Raw genomic sequence first — 25,349 nt, 5'->3', positions numbered from 1 at the left:
ACACAGGAAAGGAGAAAAATAAAAGGTTCTGAAGGAACACATGAAATCAGAGGCACGAAGATGTTTGCGCAATCATTCAAATCAAATCTTATGCATAATGTAATACTATGTTGACTGTATGCAACTTTACAGAGTGAGCAGCTGGGAGTTTGGTCAGTGAAGGAGTTTGGTGAAGAGGGGAAGGAGGTGCATTTTTCTACATTTGGTTCTTACTTCAGTACAGAGGAAGAAACTGATTGATTGATTGGTGAGTAACTGCTAAGCTATTCTGCTTACTCTACTTACAATAAATAGTTTGTAGAATTTAAGGAATGGTAGGGCAGCTCAGCCAAGTGGAATGTGCATCCTATAGTATGTGGGAAATCATGAACACACCATGCGGTCCTAGACAACACATCTGAAGGGATTGTCAGTGGCTGAAGAAATTTGAGCTCCATGTTTTGGAACTCAAGGAGTCACTGTGGTGCATCCAAGGGGCAGAGAACTATGTGGATAGCACGTTTAGGGAGGTGGTCACACCACGGGTTAGGCGCATGCTGGCAGAGAAGGAACCGGTGACTACCATGAAGTCTAAGAGAACCAGGCAAGTGGTGCAGGAGTTCCCTGTGTTGATCTCGCTTACTAACCAGGTTTCCATTTTTGATACTGGTAAGGGCGATGGTTCCTCACAGGAGTGCAGTAAGAGCCAAGTCTGTGGTGTTGCTGGTGGATTAGCTGCACAAGAAGGGAGGAAGAGCAATAGTGATATGGGGATTCGTTATTTAGGGGAACAGACAGGCATTTCTGCAGCTGTAGACGTGACTCCAGGATGGCATGTTGCCTCCTTGGTGCCAGGGACAAGGATGTCACTGACCAGCGACCGGAAATTCTTCTGGGGGAGCATGAACAATCAGAGGTGGTGGTCCACATTGGTACCAAAGACATAGGTAGGAAGAGGGATGAGGTCCTGAAAGCAGATTCTAAGGAGCTAGCAAAGAAATTAAAAAGCTGGAGCACAAAAGCAGTAATCTCACGATCACTCCCAGTGCCACGTGCTAGTGATCATAGGAATCGGAGGATTGAGTGATTGAACACATGGCTGGAGAATTGGTGTAGGAGGGAGGGCATCAAATATCAGAGGCATTGGGACCAGTTTTGGGGCAGATGGGACATGTACAAGATGGATAGGTTGCACCGTATCAGGACTGGGACTAACACAGGGAGATTTGCTCGTGCTGTTGGGGAGGATTTAAACTAGATTGTCAGGGGGATGGAAACCTAAGAAGGAGCTCAGATTGGATGGAAGCAAAACTGGTAACAGGAAGTAGGAAAGTAAAAGGCAGATGAAGCGAAGGAAAGCACTAAATAGGATCAGAATGTGCAATAATGTTAAAAAGACAAAGTTAAGAGCACTCTATCTGAATGCACGCAGCATTTGCAATAAGTTAGATGATTTGGAGTCACAAAGAGAGGTAAATGGGTATGATTTAATTGCCATTACAGAGTTGTGGTTACAGGGTAACCGCGACTGGAAACTGAATATTCAAGTATATTCATAATTTAGAAAGGATAGGCAAAAAGGAAAAGGAGGTGGAGTAGCACTGTTAATAAGGGACAAGGTCAGTACATTAGTGAGAGATGATCTTAGCTCAAAAAATCAAGATGTAGAATCAGTTTGGGTGGAACCAAGAAACAGCAAGGAGCAGCAAACATTGGTGTGGTTTATTTATAAGCCACCAAACGGTAGTAGTAACGTTGCACAGAGTACAAATCAGGAAATTAGAGCTGCATGTAACATGGGAAACACAGTAATAATAGGCAACTCCAATTTATATATGGACTGGGTAAACCTAATTAGCATTAATGTTGTGGAGGCTGAATTCCTGGAATGTGTACGAGATGGGTTTCTAGAGCAGTACGTTCAAGAACCAACTAGGGATTGGGACATTTTAGATTTAGTATTTAGTAATGAGAAAGGGCTAATTAATAACCTTGCTGTAAAGGAGCCTTTAGGAAATAGTGACCATAATATGAAAGAATTTTACATTAAGTTTGAAAGCGATATCAGTCATTCTGAAACTAGAGTCTTAAATCTGAACAAAGGAAACTATGACGGTATGAGGGGAAGTTGGCTATAGTGGATTGGGAAAATACATTTAGAAATTTGACGATAGATAGGCAATGGCTAGTATTTAAAGAAGAATTACATGGTCTGCAACAAATATACATTCCCCTAAGGCACAAAAGTCCAACAAGAAAAGTGAATCAACCATGGCTAACAAAAGAAGTTAAAGATCCCAGTAAGCCAAAGGAACTGGTTTATAAGGTTGCCAGAAAAAGTGGTAAGGCTGCGGATTGGGAACAATTTAGAATCCAACAAAGGAGGACCAAGAAACTGATAAAGAAATGGAAAAGAGAATATGAGTGCAAGCTGGCGAAAAACATAAAGGCGGACTTTAAAAGTTTCTCTAGGTATGTGAAAGAGAAAATATTAGTAAGGACATATGTGGGTCCATTATAGGTGGAGACAGGAAAATTTATAATGGAGAATAGGGAAATGGCAGAGAAACTAAACAATTATTTTGTGTCTGTCTTTACAGAGGAAGGCACAGAAAATCTCCCAGAAATACTAGGGAATCAAGGGCCATGTGAAAATAAGGAACTGAAAGAAATTACTATGAATAAACAGGTAGTACTTGATAAATTAATTGGATTGAAGGTTGATAAATACCCTGAACCTAATGAGTTACATCCCAGAGTAATGAAGGAGATAGCTATAGAGGTAGTGGATGCATTGGTGATTATCTTTCAAAATTCCATAGATCTGGAAAGGTTCCTGCAGAATGGAAAGTAGCAAATGTAACCCCACTATTTAAGAAGGGTGGGAGAGGGAAAACAGAGAACTACAGACCTGTTAGTTTGATGACAGTAGTAGGGAAATTGTTAGAAACTATTATAAAGGACGTGATAACTAGACACTAGTAAAATAATAATATGACTGGGCAGGGTCAACATGGATTTATGAAAGGAAAATCATGTTTGACAAACCTGTTGGAGATTTTTGGGATGTTACTTGTAGCATAGATAAAGGAGAACCAGTGGATGTGGTGTATTTGGATTTTCAGAAGGCTTTTGATAAGGTCACACACAGAGGGTTAGTAAACAAAATCAGAGCAAATGTGATTGGGGGTAATATACTGGTATGGATTGAGAATTGGTTAACAGACAGAAAACAGAGAGTAGGAATAAATGTGTCTTTCTCAGGATGACAGGCTGTGAATAAGGATCAGTGTTGGGTCCACAAATATTCACAATCTATATAAATGATTTGGATATGGGGACTAAATTCAATATTTCCAAATTTGCTGATGACACAAAATTAGGCGCAAATGTGGGTTGTGAGGAGGATGTGAGAAGGATGCAAGAAGGCTTCAAGGGCACTTGGACAGGCTAAGTGAATGGGCAAGAGTATGACAGACAGAATAAAATGTGAATAAGTGTGAAGTTATTCACTTTGGTTAAAAAAAACAAAAAGGCAGAGCATTTCTTAAAAGATGAAATGTTGGGAAGTTTTGATGTCCAAAGGGGCCTGGAGGTCCTTGTTCACGAGTCACTAAAAGATAGCAAGCAGGCACAGCAAGCAACTAGCAAGGCAAAAGGTATGTTGGCCTTCATCACAAGGGGAATTGAGTACAGAAGTAGAGATGTCTTGCTGCAATTGTATAGAGCCTTGGTGAGACTGCACCCGGAGTATTGTGTACAGGTTTGGTCCCCTTATCTAAGGAAAGATATACTTGCCATGGAGGGAGTGCAATGGAGATTCACCAGACTAATCCCTGGGATAGCAGGACTGTCTTATTAGGAGAGATTGAGGAAACTGGGCCAGAATTCTCTAGAGTTTCAAAATTCTTACAGGGCGTGACAGGGCACATGTAGATAGGATGTTTCCCCTGGCTGGTGAGTGTAGAGCCAAGGACACAGTCTCAAAATAAGGGGCAGGCCATTTAGGACTGAGATGAGGAGGAATTTCTTCACTCAGAGGGTGGTGAATATTTGGAATTTACTGCCCCAGAGGGCTGTCAAAGCTCAGTCAGAGGTTGTTCAAGACAGAAATTGATAGATTTCTGGATACTAATGACGTCAAGTGTTATGGGGATAGTGCAGGAAAGTGCCAAGTGGCAGTGTAATATCTAATGCTGTCACCCAGGTCTTTGGGCCACACTCATCTCTTCATCGACAACAGGTTGTACTGCTGCCATCCTGCCATTCTCCAGGACCCTCCTCCTCCATAGATGTCAGGGTGGCCATGACCGCCTCCCCTTTGAGTTGTGGGCTCTCTTCTGCAATGAGAAAAGGCCAAGAGGTAGGAGTGTGAGAGCTTAACTGATTGCCAAGGTTGGAGTGTACACAACTGAGGATGGTGACTGTGAGGAACAGTAGTGAGAGGGCAAGAGGTTGCAGGTGAATGTGAGCGGTGTCTGTTGGGATGGAGATTTGGGAAGGAGGCTGGAGACAAAGGAATGTCTGTGATAGCAAGGTGCACCAGTCAAAGGAGTGTGGTGTAGGAGACTGCTAGGGAGGTGAAAACAATGGTTGCTAACTGAAAATTGGAGAGCACTCACCTTGCCAGACCACATGATGTCATTAACTTTTACAATACTGGATCCACGTCCTTGGCATCATACTCCTGCTGCTTATCACCTCAGCAATTTCATACTAAGCCTGCTTGGTGAGGCTGGCTGTCATCTCCTGCCATCCTCTGTGAAGAGCACTTCTCTCCATGTCATTACTGCTTATAGCGTGACCTCCAGGGACGAGTCCATGAACGGGGTGAGGGGAGGCGGTTGGGTGGGCAGCCTTTCTATGTCTTGCATCTACGCTTCAGCTTGTTCCTCCTTCATGCTGTCTGCTTTCCTCCAAAAAGTGCTTCATTGTGAGTAGAAATAAATCGAGATCCTCCATTGCTGTAATAGGTATATAATCCCACTCAATCTCACTGATTGGTCAGGGAACCTGGAGTGGGGCTGCTTATTGGTTCGTTCGCACAAAGCAACAACAAAGCACGTAAATGGAAAATGTTCGCACCGTTACAAGATTTAAGTTGGTAAAATCCTGTCCATTGGGTAATTCAAAATTCAGTTTGGGCTCATAATGAGAGAGTTAAAGAAAGAAAGATTTGAAAGTCTTGGATTTATATATCAACTTATACAACCTCAGGTTGTCCCAAAGCACTTTAGAGCCAAACTACTCTTGAAGTGTAGTCACTGTTATAATATAGAAAACGCAGCAGACAATTTGTGCACAATAGGATCCCACAAACAGCAATGAACGAATGACCAGATAATCTGTTTCAGTGATTTTAGCTGAGGGGTAAATAATGGCCAGAACTTTCCTACTCTTCTTCAGAAAGTGCTGTAGGACCTTATATGTGACTGGTCAGATGGAGCTTCAGTTTAATGCTTCAACAGTACATCCAACTGTGCAGCACTCACACAGTATTGCACTGGAGTACTCATTACAGTGAGAGTGCTACACTCGAGTGTCAGGTTAGATTTTCTGCTCAAGTCTCTGGAGTGAGACTTGAACCCACAACCTTCTAATTCAGAGGTGAGAGTGTGACAACTGATATTGCAAATGGAAAACCCCTCTCCACAGGTTGGAATCTAGCACAAAGGAAGATGGTTGTTGGAGTTCAAACATCTTAACCCCAGTACATCACTGCAGGAGTTCCTCAGGGCCCAACCATCTTCAGCAGCTTCATCAATAACCTTCCCTCCATTATAACGAGAAAAGTAGAAATATTCACTGATAATTGTACAATGTTCAGTTCTATTTTAAACTCTTTAGATAATAAAACAGGTATGCCCACTTGCAGAAAGACCTTAACAATATTCAAGCTTGGGCTGATAGGTGGCAAGCAATATTCACACCATACAAGTGCGAGACAATGACCATCTCCATCAAGAGAATTTAACCATCATCATTTAACATTCATCAGCATTGCCATGATCATATCCTCTACATCAACATCCTGGAGTCACAACTGACCAGAAACTTAACTGGACCAGCTATAAATACTGTGGCTACAAGAGCAGGTCAGAGGCTAGGAATCCTGCAGCAAGTAACTCACCTCCTGACTCCCCAAAGCCTGTCCATCATCTACAAGGCACAAGTCAGGGGTGTGATGGAATTCTCTCCACTTGCCTGGATGAGTGCAACTCCAACAACACTCAAAAAGCTCAACACCATCCATGACAAAACAGCCAGCTTGATTGGCAATCCATCCACCGTCATAAATATTCGCTCCCTCCACACCGTGGCTAAAGTCTGCACCATCTACAAGATGCACTTCAAAAACTCACCAAAGCTTTACCTTCTAAACCCATGACTTCTAGCACCTTAAGGTCAAGGGAAGCAGGCCCAATTTCCAAGTCACACACCAACCTTACTTGAAATTATATCACCTTTCCTTCATTGTCACTGGGCCAAAGTCCTGAACTCCCTACAAACAGCAAGAGGTACCATCACCAAATGGACTGCGGTGTTTCAAGGAGACAGCACACCACCAACTTCCCAATGGCATTAGAGATGGGCAATAAATTCCGGCTTTGCCAGCGATGCTGACATCCCATGAATGAATTAAAAACAGAAGTTCTGATCTCTTCTCTCATCCCAGTATTCAGCAGGCTAGGAAAATGCATGTGATTTTACCAGACAACAGTGCTTCTTGAAAGTCTTGGGGATGTAAAGGTCAGCCTGTTATTGAGAAAATCCACACATGTCTGCTCCATTAGTTTCTAATGCTACTGACTCAGTGAAAGAGTTTTCTCATGACCATTCTAAAGAGGGATAATCACAAACTCAACAGTGAATGCATTAAAGAACAATGGGATATATTTATATCTGTGTTCATTGAAAATATATAAGTAAGATAATGAATTATGTTGTGCTGTTATTGTCACTAATGCTTCATTAAGCATTTTAACCTGTACATGGTAAAAACAGCTATTGTTCAAAAAGGTCATCTTCTCCAGATTAAATTTCTATGATTTAGATTGTAAGCATACAGTGTGTAACACCATTTTCATTCTAATTTCGCAAAGTACACATTTGATTTATTGTAACACAAGCCTTGATGGAGAAATTGATTTACTTGTTCACACATTGATAGCAAATCTCATTACTTTGAAACATGATCAACACATACAGTGAAATCCTGTTCTTACAATTTTCCATTACATTCTTCTTGTTATAACAAATGGTTTTTCTGGTCAGATTTAAAGATTGCGCATCAAAAACTTGTTACCAAATCTCTTATATAAAAAAAGTCTCACAGTCATGAAATTCAAATAGTTGCTACTAGAAGAAATATTCTTTATTAAGCCCCGTTAAGGAATTTGGAAGACTGTACTCTGAACAAAATCCCTCTAACTCCAACTAGTTGGACAGAATTTATGATACCTGAGTGGTTCAGTGACATTCACAGCAACATACCATTAGCAACAGTTTATGTTTTTGTAGATCCAAGAAAGTGTGACTCCAGCAAGTCACACTAACAAAATGATAAAAATCATGCATTAGTGCGGGTGCAACTTATGTTAGGCTTTTCAACCTGGAGACCAATGACCACTGACAATGTGAAATTTTAGTATAAAATAAGCAAAAGGAAAGCAATCTTGCCCTTTGCAGCTTTCTACCTACCTCACATTTGGAATTTTGACAATGGCAAACATTGAGTATAGAATCGTAAGACAGCAAGAGACGCTTATGTCAAACAAAGGATGAATCTTCATTTGTGGGCTGGGTTCCCCATTCTAAAAATGTAGTTTTCCTTTCCCAGCCTGTAACCAAGTGGCACGAACAGCATATCTGACTGCTAAACATGGTTTGTTAATGGCGTGCAGTACATGTAACAAGTGAGCTCTGGTAGATGTTTGCCATTCACGTTCAACATAATCATTTTCACAGGTCTGAATGAAATACAGAAAATGAGCATATAACCTAAAGCACTTTAACACAAAAATATGTGGCCTGCAAGGCAATTTACTTTTCATACTGCCTTGCTTTGCCAAATAGATTCCTGTCTTCTCTCAGGCAGTCCCCCGGGATCGAGGATGACTTACTTCCACTCGGTTCAATAGGTTCTGCGATGGCTGATAAATTCAATGTGCAATTTGCAGACAGGCATGCCCCTGCATGTGGAGCAGGTGGTGGTTGAAGGGTCAGGTAGATGAGTTACTTGGAGGTTCGTAGGCTCTCTCCAATGCCTCGACTTCGCCTCTGCATGTTCCTAATGAAGTCTCTCCATTTGTTTATATTTGTTGTGTTCCCAAGTGAACCTTCTCCATTTTGGTCAGTCACAAGCCATGGTTTGTGGGGAGGATGTTTGATCTCTTCACGGATACTTTGAGGACATCCCTAAAGTGTTTCCACAATCCTACTGGGAGTCGCCTGCCATGGACGAATTCTAAGTAGAGCAGTTGTGTTGGGAGTCTGGTGTCAGGCATATGAATATCTCACCCAACAGAACTGATTTTGAGTGATTAGCACTTTGATGCTGGGCATGTTGGCTTGGGAGAGCACACTGCCATTGGACCACCTTTGTTGCCACTGGATTTGGAGGATCTTGTGAAGGCACCGCTAATGGTATGCTCTGAGGTGCCTGCTGCAGGTTGCCCAAGGCTCTGAAGCATAGAGGAATGCAGGAATACTGCTGCCCGGTAAACTGTGACCTTAGTCTTGAGCTTGAGATCCTGCTCCTCAAGTACTCTTTTCCTCAGTCAGCCGAAATCTGAGCTGACATATTGGAGACGATGATGAATTTTGTTGTCCATGACTGCCTTCTTCGAGAGGAGGCTCCTAAGTTATGGAAAATGGTCCACATTTTCCAGGATCTTGCCATTGACCTTACTCGACAGGTAGAGGTGATTTACCGTGGGACTGGTTGGAAGAGGACATTAGTTTTCCAGGTGTTTAGTGAAAGGCCCATTTTCTCATATGCTTCAGAGAAGGAGCAAACAATGGCCTGGAGCTCAGTTTCTGCATGAGTGCACACACAAGCGATTCTGCATACTGAAGCTCAATCACTGAGGTTGCAGTGATTTTGGTTTTGGATTGAAAGCAGTGTAGGTTGAACAGTTTCCTGATTATTTCCATGCCTGTGGGGAATTTGCTGGAGATGAGGTCAGTATTGCAGTAAGGAAAATGGAGGAGAGTTGGTGCAATGACACAACCCTGTTTGACCCCAGTTTTTACTGAGATAGGGTCTGTGATGGTTCCGTTGGTGAGGATCATGGTTTGTATGACACCGTAGAGTAGCAGGAGGATGGTGACAAATTTCTGAGGGCAGCCAAATTTGAGGAGGATACTTCTTTGCGGTTGACAGAGTCAAAGGATTTTGTGAGATGGAAAAAGGACAAGTACAGAGGTTGGTGTTATTCCTATTATTTTCTTGAATTTACCATGCAGTGAAGATCATGTTCGTGGTGCCTCTCAATGAGTGAAAACTACACCACGACTCTGGAAGCAGCTCTTCAGCCACTGGGACGGAACGATTGACAATACTTGCAATGATCTTCCCTGTGGCAGACGGCAGGGAGACCCCTCTGTAGTTAGTGCAATCAGACTTGTCTCTCTTCTTGAATATAGACAGCATCCCTGAACATGCACACCCCAGACATCCACTCCTCTTCCCAGATGAGGGACCGGCTTGTTCAGCCATGCCAGGAGTGTATCTCTGTTGTGTTTCAGAATTTTGGCAAGGATTCCATCTGCTCCCGAGACCTTGTTGTTTCTCAGTTGTCGAATGGCTTTTTCAGCTTTGCTCTGGATCAGAGTAGCGCCAAGGCTGAATGGATGGGATATTGAGGGATGGAATTGAGGACACTCAAGTCAATTACAGAGTCTTGGTTGAAGAGTTCTTCAAAATGTCCCCTCCAGTGAGCACTCACTCTCTCCCTGTTCTTGAATAGCTCCTCTCCACGCTCAGCTCTCAGCCCAATAGATTATTCATATTCTCAAGCTCCATTTCTGCTGTTTGGCAGACACAGAGCTTGGCTCTCCCCTGGCCTACCCTGCATTCAGTTCAAACTACATCCATTAGACACCCAGAGTGGAGTGAGCAAAGAATGAATTTCTTTTCCAGTTTTTCACTTTCATCAGGTCCACCACACACAGTGCAGCATTCCCTCTGTACTGCACCGGAGTGTCAGTCTTGATTTTTTTTGCTCAAGTCCTGGAGTGGTATTTAAAAACAAAACCTTGTGACTCAGAGGCAAGAGTGCTTCCATCTAAGCCACGACTGACGCATTAATTTGTAACTATTTCTGCAATTTTACTTTTAATATCTTTGCACCATGCTTCTGAACTTAAGTAACAGAAAAAAATGACAGTGTCATTACTTGCACCACGGTCAATAGCTAACAATCCACAAGATGTGAAATGCAACCAGTTCAGTGATAAAAATATTTGGGAGAAAGTACTGAACCGTCACTCCCACTCAAAAATACACACAGAAAAACAGCAGAAATTAACAGGAAAAAACCAAAGCTTTCCCACAGTGTAACTTCTGTGAAAAAAGCGACGCCAACAATGAAAAATGGCTGTGACCTAATTATGATATGATAATGAGCAACATGAGAAATATCTTAGTGTAACTGAACCAGAGGTAATCGGGTTCTATAGCAAGACAAAAATTGGATTTTTGGGTATTTTTTCAACACAAAGAATTTTGATACTTTTTTTTATTCATTCACAGGATGTGGGCTTCGCTGGCCGGGCCAGCATTTATTGCCCATCCCTGACTGCCCTTGAGAAGGTGGTGGTGAGCTGCCACCACAGAGCTGTTAGGAAGTTCCAGGGTTTTGACCCGAACGTACCCATTATCCAGAGAGTGAAGAAAGCAAGCGAGTGAGACATAGTTGAATTGAGGCAACAAAAACTTGCATTTATAGAGTGCCTTTAAGGTAGCAAAATGTCCCAGGGTGCTTCACAGGGGGTTTATCAAACAAAATTTGACATTGATTCAGATAAGGTAGATTGAGGCAGATGACTGAAAGTTTTGTCAAAGGGGTAGGTTTTAAGGAGCGTCTTAAAGAAAAGAGAGGTGGAGAGATTTAGGGAGGGAATTCCGGAGTTTAGGGCCTTGACAGCTGAAGGTATAATTGCCAATGGTGGAGCAATTAAAATTAGCGAAGCTCAAGACACCAGTATTGGAGGAGTGCATATATCTAGGAGGATTTTAGGGTTGGAGGAGGTTAGAGATAGGGATGGGCAAGACCATGGAGGGATTTGAAAACATTGATGAGAATTTTAAAACTGAGGTGTTGCGTAATCAGACATCAATGTAGGTTCATCAAGCATAAGGATGAAGTGTGAATGGGTATTGGTGTAAATTAGGACAGAGGTAGCAGAGTTTTGGATGACCTCAAGTTTACATAAAGAGACATGCCCCTTGCTGGTCAGTCATGAAATGTCATTAATGGTAGCCAGATTACCTTAATTCCTGATAGCTATTCGTGCAATGAGGCATTCTTTGGAAGAAAACTGAAACAAATTGGGGAAAATTGTAGCAGTCATGAATGAAATGCAAACTGAAATAACTCTCAGAGCCAGAAATTCAAATCATGTGAATTGTCTGGATAAACAAAAGCCAATTGAAGCACAGAGTGCCAATCTAACAAGTTACATCACATTTCCTCCTAGGATTCTTGATCTAAACCTAACACTTGTGTATGAAATCGTGATCCAAGCACGAAATGATCCAATTTTTTGGCTTCTAATGCTCAGCATACTAAATATAACCAACTGACTGCAAGATTCAGCCCAGCAACAGCAGCACAGCTCATTTCTACGTCAAATCATTTTTTGTGTATCATATCCTGGATTTTGTAGCAGGAGGCTAACAGTGATGCTATTAGCACTCACCAATATTAAGGAGAAAATCAAACAGCAACTTCTGGTGACTGTACATGCACCATTAAATACAGAAATCAGGACGTTACCCAGTTCCTCCACAAGCTTCACTACATCAGTACCTCACTAAGAGATTCAGCATTCAAATGCATACGGGGCATGAGGTTACTGTTCTCACCGGATACCCCATAAACACACCAGAGAGTTAGGGCTGATCCATTCAAGTGAAAATCCATTTTTAATGACATGGTAGGTCATAATTATGACCAGACTGTCCCTCGGGCACTGAAATATGGAGTCTCATTCCTTCAGATTTTAATTAAGTGGATGACCTCATCTTTTGACCTGTAGCTCAAAAAACTTGTGATTCCTGGAAGTACAAGTTGATGATGATGTGGTGAGGGCAGCGATGCACCTGGAATCTTATAAACCACGGGACCAACGGTCCACCTTCTCAACCAATCAGAAACAGAGGAATGATAGAGAAGGAAATAGGGTGAATTAGAGTCAAATTAGATACGGAAAGCAAAATAAAGGGAAGGGAAGAAAGACTGAGAAAGGTAAATATGGTAGCATAGTGTTATGTCACTGGCTATTGATTCCGGAGAAATGGGCCACAAAATTTGGCTTTGTAATGCCTGCATGTTCAGTGCTGCAGTGCCATTTTGTACCTAGAATGGCATCTGTGTTGTGCACACACACTTCTGGTATGGTCTGCACTGGGTGCCATTCTGGGTAAGTCAGAAGCATCGGCGCTAGGAGTGCACTCTGGAAGTATGAAGCGTAAGCAGTGGTGATGTCAGACAGTGGGTAACACGAATTTGACTCTAGCAGTGCCATTTTCAGCATCAATGCTCCAGCTATCACATTCTTCTGACCTTGCCCAGCTGAAGGGGGTTTCAGCAGCAGAAAGGCTATTTAAAGCCTGTGCTATTTAAAGGGATCATCAACCACTCTCAGGTTAGTTGCTGATTGATTTCCACTGGCTGTTGCTGAGTATTTAAAAGTATTTGGTGGTTTGTTCTGACATTTAAAGTTGAAGTCTATAGGAAGAGGTATGGCATGTGGCAATTCTTGGTTCTCACTGAAAGGATTTTTCTCACATCACTTGCACCCAGTCATGGGTGCCTTAATCTCCATCCCCACAGAGGCAACGCAGAGGAGGACAAGCTTCTTGAAAAGGGAGGAAGATGAGGGGTGAAGGGCTCTTGGCAGGAGGCCATATCCATCAGGTTCTTCAAGGAGCATTGCTCCTACCTCAACCTCAGTGAAGAACAGCCTGTTAAACATCTCTGTTTCATTAATGAGGATTTCACTGAAACCTGTCATCTGCTGTAACCAGACCTGCAGTCTCAGAGCAGGGTGAGGACAGCACTGTCAGTGGCTGTGAAGGTCACTGTGGTCATGAATTTCTTTGTGTTGGGTTCCTTCCAGTTTGGAGCACAGGACATGTCCAACATTTCAACTTTACCTTCCGGTGTTGTATAAGGGAGGTATCTGATGCACTGTGTGCAAAGAGTGAAGAAACACACTGTCTGCACCTGGCTTTGCCATGATACTGGGCTTCCCCATGGTGCAGGATGCCATTGAGTGCACACACCTTGGTTTGTGGGCACCACATTTAAATTCAGAGATGTACTGCAACTACAAGGGGTTCCATCCCTCAACGTGCAGATGTTGTGCAACCACACTGGCAGTGTCATGCAGATCAATGCAGGCTATCCTGACAGCAGTCAAGATCCCTTTATTCTGCGCCAGTCTGCTATGCTATCAGTATTTGAGCCATGAGAGACCAGAGGCTGGCTGTTGGGCAACAAGGGCTTTCTCTTGACCACCTGTCTCATGACTCCAGTGCGCAAATCCCACATATGTGGGCAGCACTGATACAACAAGAGTCATGCTGCCATGGAATGTCATCGAGCAGACCATTTGGGTGCTTAAACAGTGCTTCTGTTGCCTAGACCATTCTACGGCAGCCTTGCAGTACTCTCCAGTATTTGCTCTGCTCTGCTGCATCCTGAGCCGCCTTGTCATCGTGACAGCACAACCCTTGTGCCAGGGATATGGCAAGCACCTGAAGAGGAGGAAGGAAGGAGGCAAACAACACAGACCCTTTCTGACCGGGCGGTTCATGATTGGCAAATGTGAGGTCATCCACTTTGGATGTAAAAAGGATACAGCAGGGTATTTTCTAAATTATGAAAGGCTGGAAACAGTGCAGGTCCAAAGAGACCTGGAGGGAGAAACCATTTCTAAAAGAGGGAGAAGCCATTTCCACAGGTTAGGGAGCCTGCGACTATGGGCACAGTCTAAAATTTAGGGTTAAACCTTTCTGGCATGCAGTTAGGAACCATAAGAATGTAAGGAACAGCAGGAGTAGACCATCTGGCCCCTCGAACCTATCTGCCATTCAGTACGATCGTGGATAATCCTTGGACTGAACTCCACTTTTCCACCTACTCCCCATATCCCTTGATTCCATGAGAGATCAAAAATCACATCTTAAATAAACAGTGGGCACTGGAAGCTTGGAACTCTCTTGAGCACTAGTACCTGCAGCCATGATGGAATCAGTTTGAGCTTAAACAAGCTGAACTTATAGGGCTTCAGTTTGAGCTTCTACTGCAGCAACGACATTAGGTGGCTTCTGTTTGTACTGCAATAGAAGCTCAGATATTAGTCATAAGCTTTTTTGTGCATTTTTTGTCCAAAAAAATATTTTGTGCAGAAATGTGCTCATGGATCTGGTCACCACTTCCATACTGGAAAAGATGGAAAAGGGCTCCAAACTCTGCTCAACGCCCTGTGGAAGGTTGCTGCAGGACTTCTCCATGCTCTTTGAGAGCAACCAAAGGTTTTCCTGTGGACCTGACAATGCATGGAGCATTTCTGTGTACATCCCCGTCAGTCTTTTTTTGCATGCATTCCACTAAAGTCTTCATGAGTCCTCTGCAGCAGAACTCTTGTGTAACCTCATCCTGCAGTGAATTGGCACTCATGCTATGCTTTCCCTTCACCCTTGCTGCCGTTGCTCATGCCTGGTGAGTCACCACATGGAGCTCCCATCCCTACGCTACCTTCTAAAGTCCACATAGAACTAGTATCTGAGATGGTAGCTGCAAATGTGAGACTGAATGATGGTGTTTCATCATCATCATCAGTCTCTCCTTCCTTCTCCATTGTACACTCCTGTACCACTTCCTTGCAGTCCTTGGTTATCTAAAAGGAGAAAGACACAAGGATAGGGTTGTATTGAGGGCATAGAGGGATTGGTGAGGGTAACGTCAGAGATGCGTGCTTAAACCATCTGTAGCTTGGGATCAGAAAGGATTGTGGAAGGAGGGGATGTCTTTACCAAGGAGGTGTTGCTACCCAGGCCATGGTGACAGATGAGGAAACTCTGACACTAGAAAGGTTCAAAATTGACAAGGAGAAAGTGTTGAATCGGTAATTAAAGTTGACAAGGCACCGGGACCGGATTAGATGCATCCAAGGATATTGAAGGAAGTGAGAGTAGAAATTGCAGGGGCACTAGCCATAGTGGTGGGCAAGATTCTAGAAACAATTATTCAGGATAGAATTAGTAGTCACAAGGAGAAATATGGATTGATAAGGAAGAGCCAGCATGGATTTCTAAAGGGAAAATCATGTTTAACTAACTTGCCAGAGTTTTTTTAAAGAGATAACAAAAAAGGTCGATGAGGGTAATGCTGTTGTTGTGGTGTACATGGACTTTCAAAAGGCATTTGACACAGTGCCACACAATAGACACGTGAGAAAAGTGATTGCTCATTGAATAAAAGGGACAGTAGCAACATGGATACAAAATTGGATGAAAAATAGGAAGCAGAAAGTAATGGTCAATGGATATTTTTCGGGCTGGGGGAAGGTTTGTAGTGAAGTTCCTCAGGGGTTGGTACCCTTGCTTTTCCTGATATATATTAATGATCTAGATCTTGGTGTGCAGGGGACAATTTCAAAGTTTGCGGCTGATATGAAGCTTGGGAGTGTTGTGAACTGCGAGGAGGATGGTGTGGAACTTCAGGAGGACATAGACAAGTTGGTAGAGTGGGCAGATAGGCGGCAAATGAAGTTCAATGTGGAGGAGTGTGAGTTGATGCATTTTGGTAGGAAGAACATGGACAGGCCATATAAAATAAGAGGTAAAATTTTGAAAGGGGTGCAGGAGCAGAAAGATTTGGGTGTATATGTGCATAGGTCATTGAAGGTGGCAGGACAGGTGAAGAGAGCAGTTAATAAAGCATATTGTATCCTGGGCTTTATTAATAGGGGCATAGAGTACAAGACCAGGGAGGTTATGCTGAATTTATATAAGATACTTGGTAGACCTCAGCTGGAATATTGTGTACAGTTCTGGGTGCCACATTATAGGAAGGATGTGAACACATTGGAGAGAGTACAGAAGAGTTTTACAAGAATGGTTCCAGGGATGAGAAACTTCAGCTATGAGGACAGCCTGGAGAAGTTGGGACTGTTCTCCTTGGAGAGAAGGCAGCTAAGAGGAGATTTGATAGAGATGTTCAAAATCATGAGGTGACTGGCCAGAGTAGATAGGGAGAAGTTGTTCCCGCTTGTAAAAGGATCAGGGATGAGAGGGCACAGATTTAAAGCGATTTGCAAAAGAAACAAATGTGACGTGAGAAAAAACATTTTCACACGAGTGGTTCAGGTCTGGAATGCACTGCCTGGAAGTGTGGTGGAGACAGGTTCAATTGAAGCATTCAAGAGGGCATGAGATGATTATTTGAATAGAAACAATGTGCAAGGGTACGGGGAAAAGGCAGGGCAATGGCACTAGGTCATAATGCTCATTTGGAGAGCGGGTGCAGACACGATGGGCCAAATGGTCTCCTTCAGTGCCGTTAAAATCCTGGGATTCTGTGATGTGGAAAAGAGGATTAGGTTGGAACAGACTCTCATTCTTTCATGATTTCAGCTCTGCCTTTGGCCAAGGCCTCAGACAGGCTCACTATAATGATGGAGAATACAGTCTCCTCCATCGGGTGAGGACATGCAGCTGTGTCTGTCCCATGTCTGCTAGCTGTTGCTGCCTGCGGTTCTGCCCTACCTTGTCCAGCAAGAAAGAGAATTGTCAGTGAGTGTGGTGCAATGTGTCTGAGTGATGTGCCAGTCACAGTTGAATAGTTAACAATGTGTGCAAGCTGTGCAATGTAGTTTTGCAGCACTGTTATGTGTGAGAGAGTGAGGTGAAGTTATGAAATTTAAGCTATAAGTCATGATTGATTGAGATTGTTGGTAGGTGAGTAAATTGGGGGAGGTGATGAATTGAGCACTGTGTGAAGCTAGTTATTTAGCTGTAGGTTATATGGCTTTTGAATATGCATTCACTGACCTTGACTACTCATGTGAGGTCATTTAACTTCTTTCGTACAAACAATGACTGTTACAAGTTAGCTGTATGAGGAAGAATCCAGTCACCAGGTATAATTTTTTCTTCAATGGTGATGCTAATCAGGCAATAAGCATGTTAAATGTTCATTTTGAATTCCACCCAATATTCTTTTCCAACATTCCCAGTGATTTTATCACGTTCAAATCCCTCCAAGGCCTTGCCCATCTGTACCTCTGTGACTTCCTCCAGCCCTATAACTCTCTGAGAGCTCTACATTGGTGTATATGAAAAATTCCATGGCACTACTTCAAAGAAGAGCAGGGGAGTTATCCCCAAAAACCTGGTCAGTATTTAGCCCTCAACCGACATCACATGAACAGGTTACCTGGCCATTATCACGTTGCTGTTTGTGAGACCTTGCTGTGCACAAACTGGCTGCCCCATTTCCTACATTACAACAGTGACTAGACTTCAAAAGTATCTCCTTGGGCGTAAAGCACTTTGCAATAAAAGTGCTTTCTGCGCTCATAAAAGGATGTTTTTATTTTTCTCTAACCCTGGCCTCTTTGGCATCCACCACTTCCTTCACCTCAAAAGTGGTAATCATGTCTTCATTCAGCTGTCTAGGCCATAAGCTTTCAAATTCTCTGTATGATGCTTCTCTCCTTTAAAATACTCCTCAAAATTTACCTCTTTGACTAAGCTTTTGGCCATGTTTCTTCATATCTCCTGCTTTAGTTCCGGATTAAGTTATGTCTGATTACGCTCTTGTGAAGCACCTTGGGGTGTTTTACCAGTTTAAAGGCGCTGTATAAATGCAAGTTGTTGTTGTTGATAGTCTTGAAAAATTGTAGCCTGGAATTTGTTTCATCATCACAAGTCCAGTTATAACGCATGCCTCTGTTACTGAACAAGTCTTTACTTCCTACCTGGGATTTGTCAATCTGTTTTATAGTTACAGTGGCTTCATTAGCCTGATGGCTCTTTGTATTTCCTTCCAGCTTGGTCATTGAGCCCAAAAGCACAGTTTCATTTATCATGCTCAATGATTTTTAGGTAATTGTTATATATACCATTCACATTTAAGGGGAGATGGTGGTAATGCCACTGGACTAGTAATCCAGAAGCCCCAGCTAATCCCCGGCTAATGCTCTGGGGACATGTGTTCAAATCCCACCACAGCAGCTGGTGGAATTTGAATTCAATTACTAAAATATGGAATTGAAAGCTAGTCTCAGTAATGTCAACCAAGAAACTATCATCGATTGTCATAAAAACCCATCTGGTTCATGAAATGTAAGGGAAATAAATCTGCCATCATTACCTGGTCTTGCCTACATGTGACTCCAGACTCTTAGCTGTCCTCTGAAATGGCCTAGCAGGCCACTCAGTTCTAGGGCAATTAGGGATGTGCGACAAAAACAAATTCTGCCTTCAACTACATACTAAAATGTTAATCTTGTCCCATAATAATCACCTGATAAATTCCTGAAAGGTTCAGATCACCTTTGCAGGGGAAGAGTTAAACCTTTCGCTGAGTGGGAATCTGTGTCAGTCAATAACAAATTTCCCTGAGTGGGGAGTCTGTGTCGGTCAACAGCTCCTGTAAAATTGTCAGGACAATCAGCTGAAAGCTAAGTGACACTCAGGTGACTAATTGGTGAGTGTGCAGTATGCGTGAAGATCCAAGCATGATAAATTTAGACTAAGAGGACACTAGAACTGTAGAGAGATTAGTTGGTATTGAATTATTTATCATTCATCATTATTTATTGAAAACTTTTTATTTCTCAGTCAATAGCTACTCTGTAAAAGGGCTACATATGTCTTTGGGCCTGGCTTTGAAGACAGGATTAGGGCTGCTAGTTTTTTTAAGTAGACAAAAAAATCCAAGACACTTGGGATACAAGTAATATTTTTAGCTACTAGGCTGACCATGAAATAGGGGAAAGGGAAACTGAATTAATTACAGATTTTTTAAAAACTTTTCCATCTTAACTGATTTGAGGACCATAGTAATATATCTTACATTATTAACTAAGTATGGTCCTATGTACAAATGGGAATTTTAAAATGGGCTGGTAAATTGACCAAACAGTAAAACTAGAACACAGTTTAAATAATTAAAATGAGTTGGTATAGTGTGGTTGTTTGTTGAAGCTTGTCATTGTTATCAGCACTAGTAAGAGTGGGGCTGCTGCAGGAACTTTTAGTACATATGAAACCAAAGGAAAAACAAATTCAGATGCTTCTGAACCTTAATGAACAATGTCACTCACAGATCAAAGGAATGAGTATTGTGGAAAATAGAAATCTCGTTACGCTGTGGTGCAATACAGTCGGCTCTACTGAGACTAGTTAAGGAGCTAGAGTACTCTGTTGGGAAAGAGCAAAGGGCACTGTATAGTCTGTTTCCATTCTATGTTTCGCCTTACTTAGGGACACTCAATGATAAGGGCGAATGCTAATCATAGAAAAATTCTCTCATCTGTCATAGAGTCCTAGAGTTATACAGTACAGAAACAGGCCCTTTGTCCCTTCAGCCCATCGTGTCCGTGCTGGCCATCAAGCACCTATCCATTCTAATCCTATTTTCCAGAACTTGGCCCGTAGCCCTGTATGCTATGGCCTGACATCCTTCTTCTTGCTAAGTGTATCATAAGTGTAAATGTTTCAGTACATTTTTTACTCTTTCAGGGGAGGTGGGTGTCGCTGGTAAGGCCAGCATTTGTTGCCGATCCCTAAGTGCCCTGGAACTGAGTGGCTTGCTAGGCCATTTCAGAGGGCAGTTAAGAGTCAACCACATTGCTGTGGGTCTGGAGTCACATGTAGGCCAGACTGGGTAAGGATGGCAGATTTACTTCCCTAAAGGACATTAGTGAATGTTAGATGGATTTTTACATCGATTGATGATAGTTTCATGGTCACCATTACTGAAACTGGCTTTTAATTCCAGAATTTATTAATTAATAGAATTCAAATTCCACCAGCTGTCATGGTGGGGTTTGAACCCATGCCCCCAGAGCGTTACCTTGGACCTCTGGATTAATAGTCCTGCAACATTACCACTACACCAGCATCACCCCTTAGTCGTTTAAATTAGTAAGGCACTGTATCCTAACAAGAGGAGGGAAGGGCAAATTTTATTTTATGGTTTAAGGTGTATTAGGCTCTGAAAAATGCTCATGTCAATTGGGAGGTCAGCCACAATCAGACTGATTTTCTTTCCTTTTGAAGTAAAGGGCTTCTATTTTTTTTAAAAAATAAGTGTTTCCTCAATGGCTTCAGAGTTTACCTGCTGAGTACCTGAGCCATTCGGACTGCAAAAGTCCCCAGTTTGATCTCTGACCTGTGCTCAGTCAGGTGATAATAACTTGAGATGCTAAATTACATTACACGTTGCTGGTTTTTATCATTAGATTTTTTAGAGAGTAGGGAGAAAAGCTGGCCACGGGGTGCACTTCTTATCCTTGTCCAATGAACTCTGTTGAAAGTGCCCACAAGTACGATGAGTGAGGAGCATCAGACTTGGAGGTGATGCCCCCACAGTGGAACAGCCCACTGACACCCAACATCAAAACTCACTTGCAAATACTGGCTACTCAGGTGAAGTATCTAGGGGATACTTTTGCCTGCAGATCCATAGCTCAAGAAGGATCAACACTTTCAGGTAGAGGAATGGATGGGAGAAGTTCTCTGAGGGGAAAAGGAGCACATGGAATCCAAAAACTTGAAGAAAAATAAGCAAGTCTCTGGAAATCAAAACTTCCTGAATCTACACACCTGACTGATCTTTGGATGAATCTATCTCATGCTTCTGTTTCAGTATTTTTGTGCTTTCTGGAGACGTCCCGTCCATAGCTTGATACTGGTGAAACAACGCAGAGTAATGGTGCCTGCAAAGAAAGAAAGGAATACAGTAAGACCCGTGTTTTTGATAATCCAATCAAAGACCCATAAGGAGATTTAGTCCTGCTTTCAATTAATACCAAACAGAATCTCAGCAAAGCATACAAGGGATCACTTCAGACTTTAATTAGTTCTTTACTGATTTCAGCGCATTGTTTCTGGTTAAATGGGAGATTTTACAGAAACAGTAACCAATTTTCTGTTATATTTCTCAACAGCAGACTGTTTCCTTGACCTCCTTCCTCACAGTAAGCTCTGTGGATGAAGACATCCACGTGAGAAATACTTATTTTGGCTGAACCACAATGGAATAATGTCCAGGAATGTTAGCTTCATTTACTGTTTAAAAAAAAAACTGGTATGTGGATCGTACACAGTTTAATTTGCATTTGAAACCAGGGAATATGTACAATGATGATTTTGTGTCAGAAAGGTCACCCTAGCAATACAGCAAGCTGTTGGGATGTCATAAAGGTACTAAAAATGCATTGGAGCTGATTTTTGACAGTAAGTCTAACCATTACACATTACCATATGTAAACAACGGCATTCAATTCTTCAGTGTAAAGCTAATCGGTGTAATTATTAACAGCACCATGTGCAGCCTCAGACAGGTGTAATGGAGGTCACTCGCGTTTGGGAGAGGAAAATTCAATGTGATTTCCATTGAAAGGGATTGGGATAATTAAAGGGAAGAAGCAGAAAAGGAGGACAAAACCCTGAAAGCAGAAACCTTAATCCACTATGGTCCGAAGGAAAATTTTCACCACCTCGAAAAATATGGCTTCCTCCCCTCTCTTTCTCTCACCAATAATGCATGATGCCCTCTAGTGGCAAGCACATTTAAATGTCCCTGCAATATAACAAATTACTGTGCAAAAACCTCAACCAGTTGCGTTATGAGTTCAACACTGCTTCAAGTAACCTTTATTTCTATGTGAATATGCAAGTAGATTTATAAGTCTGTACTGCTATGAAACCAACTCAATTCAGCGTTCAACATTCCATTCACAATAAGAAAATAGTTTCCAAATGGAACTTACTCCCTGCCATCCAATAGCCAAGCTTTATTTCCTTTAGGTTGTTGGTTAATGTAAATTTCCCATTATATTCTTCACATGTTCCTGCACGGCTGGTTTAAAAATAATCCTAATTATTTCATGAGTTCATATGTATGATAATAGGGAAAGTCTTTTCTATGTGGTGTATTCAAGAACCTACTAAATTTATATTGTAACCTAAAAAAAGCCTGTTTATAAGCAGGAGAATTTCATCTGTGGGTCAAATGTACAAAACAATATCATATAATATATCGTGCAACAACAATTTGCATTCATATTGTGCTTTTAACATAACAAACGCCCTAAGGCACTTTTCAGGAACATTATCAAACATGATGCTAAACAAAAACAGAAAATGCTAGAAAAACTCAGCAGGTCTAACAGCATCGGTGGAGAGAAAGACAGAGTTAATGTTTTGTTAACTCTGTCTTTCTCTCCACAGATGCCACTAGATCTACTGAGTTTTTCCAGCATTTTCGGTTTTGGTTTCAGGTTTCCAGCATCTGCAGTATTTTGCTATATAACTGATGCTAAACCACGTAGTGGGATATTAGGAGAGGGGCATGACCCAAAGCTAAGTCAAAGAGGTAGGTTTTAAGGAGAACATTAAAGGAAGAAAGAGAGGTAGAGAGATGAAGAGGTTTAAGAAGAGAATTCCAGACCTTAGGGTCAATACAGCTAAAGACACAACCACCAATGGTGAGTAAGTAAAATTGGACAGGCGAGTTATCAAACAAAAAAAGAAAACATTTGGTGCAGCAGGTAGTCCAATTTTCTGCTGAGATTAATTCTAATGATTTTAGCTGTTGCACAGTTTCAATAATATTTATCAATACTATTTGTTTTCTCCAAGAGCCTTGAAGTGCTCTCTCATAGAAATGTTCTGGTTTGCAAAGAGTGCGACCAGTGGAACAAAGACACTATTAGATCCAGGGCCTCTGCTAACCATGGAGCCAATTGTATTTCTATTCTGACTCAAAAAGATTTCCTTCAGAACTGTTTGTCTCTTCACCGCAATGCCGAAGCAAAGCATCCGATGGATATCTCAATGCTGCACATGATTGATTATTCACACCCTCAGTCACAACGCTCCTGTCACTACTTGTTTGAATCACTCCATGTGTCATGGAGACCGCAATAAGCCTGCCCAGAAGGCTTTCCTGCTTAGCACTAATTCAGCAATTCTTTGAACCCCTGAACCAAATAAAAAATTTAATTTGGATTTGGATCAAAAAATTGGTTCTGCAGGTCTGGTATACCCATTCAAATGACAAAAAGCAGCTCCTGAAATATAATCGCTGGACACGTGCAACTGCACTTATCAGCTCACTCAAAGGGCAGGATTCCAATCTAAAGTCTGAACCAGTATCAGCATCTGGAAAAATGAGTTTACTAAGCTTATCAGTGCATTATCTAATAGCCTGAAAGCCGACAAGCAAATCATCAAACATTTTGATGTTGTGGGGACTGCAGTGTTGAATCTTAGCTCCAAATAGTACACTGTCTTTATCCTGCACGCAGTTTGTGATTCAATTGTATCATAACAGTCAACATACAAATGGCAACTCCAGCAATGCTGAAAATGTTAACTTACTGTGCAGGAAATGCTCTCTGCTGATAACAGTCAAGCCTTTTTTTTAAACAAAGTTTCAACGACCAGAGTTCTGTTCTATCATGGTACGTAGAGTTTTGATACAGAACTGAGAGAATTTTTATTACACACATGCTCAACACTGCACCCCTACAAATTCTTAAATGTACTTAATTTTCCCTTTTCAAAAAAACTATTCTGTATCAGTCACAGCTTGAGGTGCCCTTGAAGAATAGTGTCATTACAATGAATCATGGAGTTCAAAAGTTCCTTATTCACTGTAATTTTCTGCCAGGTTTAGATGGTGAGTTACATATGTTGGCAGACTGTGTAAAGAGAAAGAAAGAACTTGTATTTATATAACACCTTTCACAACCTCAGGACATCCCAATTGCCAATTAACAGCCAATAAATAAGAGGCACTGATCAGAAGTTTGAATTTTTCCTCACAGGAAAGAAGACAAATAGTACAAGGATGTCTTTTGTGAATCTTCAATCGTCTGACTACATCCAGGACTCTCAGTGTTGCAATGAGGAATGAGGATGGGATTGTAAAAATAAATCACATTTTTTTCTTAGAAATTGCTCGTTACTCATTCTCGTTACTGTGCATCTACATCTCCAAGAGCAGCAGTAGCCCTCTGTTACTTTAGTGGCTGCCTTCATGCCTCAATCTAAACTGTGAATGTTTGTAGGTTGTTCAGACCTTGGCCATGTCCTCTCCTCATATTCATGTTTACACTTTCCAATAACAGTTGCTGCATTGCAGTCAAGAGCAGCCACACAAGCTTAATTATCCATCATTCGAGCAAAAGTGCCATATCTACTATTATGCCACTAACTTAAAACAGATAAGGGATCGAATCTGAGATTCTGGGTTTTAGGTTCCCTAGCCATCAACACCATCCCTCTCCCTGGCAACTGTCTAAGGCTGAAGCAGACTGTTCACACCCTTCATAACTTCCGTAACATCCTGTGACTCCCCCTCCCACAACTGCCTTAGCTCATCTGCTGCTGAAACCCTTATCTATGACTTTGTCCTATACTTGGCTATTCCAATGCACTGCTGGCTGTCCTCCAATCATCCAACCCTCCCTAAAATCAAGCTCATCCAAAACTTTGCTGCCAATATCCTAACTTGTAACAAGTCCCATTCACCCTTCATCCCAACATTAGCTCCTGGTATAGCAACATTTCAATTTTAAAATTCTCACCCCTCAATAGCCTGCCCTCCCTATCTCTAATCTCCTTCAGCTCTATAGCCCTCCAAGATATCTGTGCTTCTCCAATTCTTGCCTGTTGAGCATCCCCGATTTTAATCGCCCCACTATTGGCAGGCATGGCTTTAATTGCTCTAAGTTCAGAAATTCTCTCCCTAAACCCCTCCACCTCTCTCACCTCCTATAAAACACTCATCTTCCTAATATCTCCTTATGCAGCTAGGTGTCAAATTTTGCTTGATAACACTCCTGTGAAGTGAACATTTTGCTATATTAAAGGCACTATATAAATGCATGTTGTT

General features: G+C 41.9%; 1 protein-coding gene across 5 annotated transcripts in view; it reads right to left on the bottom strand.

The window, feature by feature from the left end:
* Positions 1–25,349, bottom strand: part of nmnat3 (nicotinamide nucleotide adenylyltransferase 3) — a 115,954-nt gene that overhangs the window by 11,585 nt on the left and 79,020 nt on the right. For 3 of the 5 annotated variants that reach the window (XM_078563668.1, XM_078563667.1, XM_078563670.1), the window contains one exon: positions 21,050–21,162. The exons of 1 other annotated variant lie outside the window; for it this stretch is intronic. In XM_078563668.1, the coding sequence (XP_078419794.1) occupies positions 21,050–21,162 (113 nt within the window). Of the gene's footprint in view, positions 1–11,474; positions 11,524–21,049; positions 21,163–25,349 lie in introns of all 5 variants that reach the window. One more of the 5 variants, XM_078563669.1, reaches the window with a different exon arrangement.

The sequence above is a fragment of the Cetorhinus maximus genome, chromosome 19, assembly GCF_964194155.1.
Source record: "Cetorhinus maximus chromosome 19, sCetMax3.hap1.1, whole genome shotgun sequence".
Taxonomy (NCBI): Eukaryota; Metazoa; Chordata; class Chondrichthyes; order Lamniformes; family Cetorhinidae; genus Cetorhinus; species Cetorhinus maximus.
Note: the sequence above shows the minus strand (reverse complement) of the source record. Positions and strands in the feature narration are given on the sequence as shown.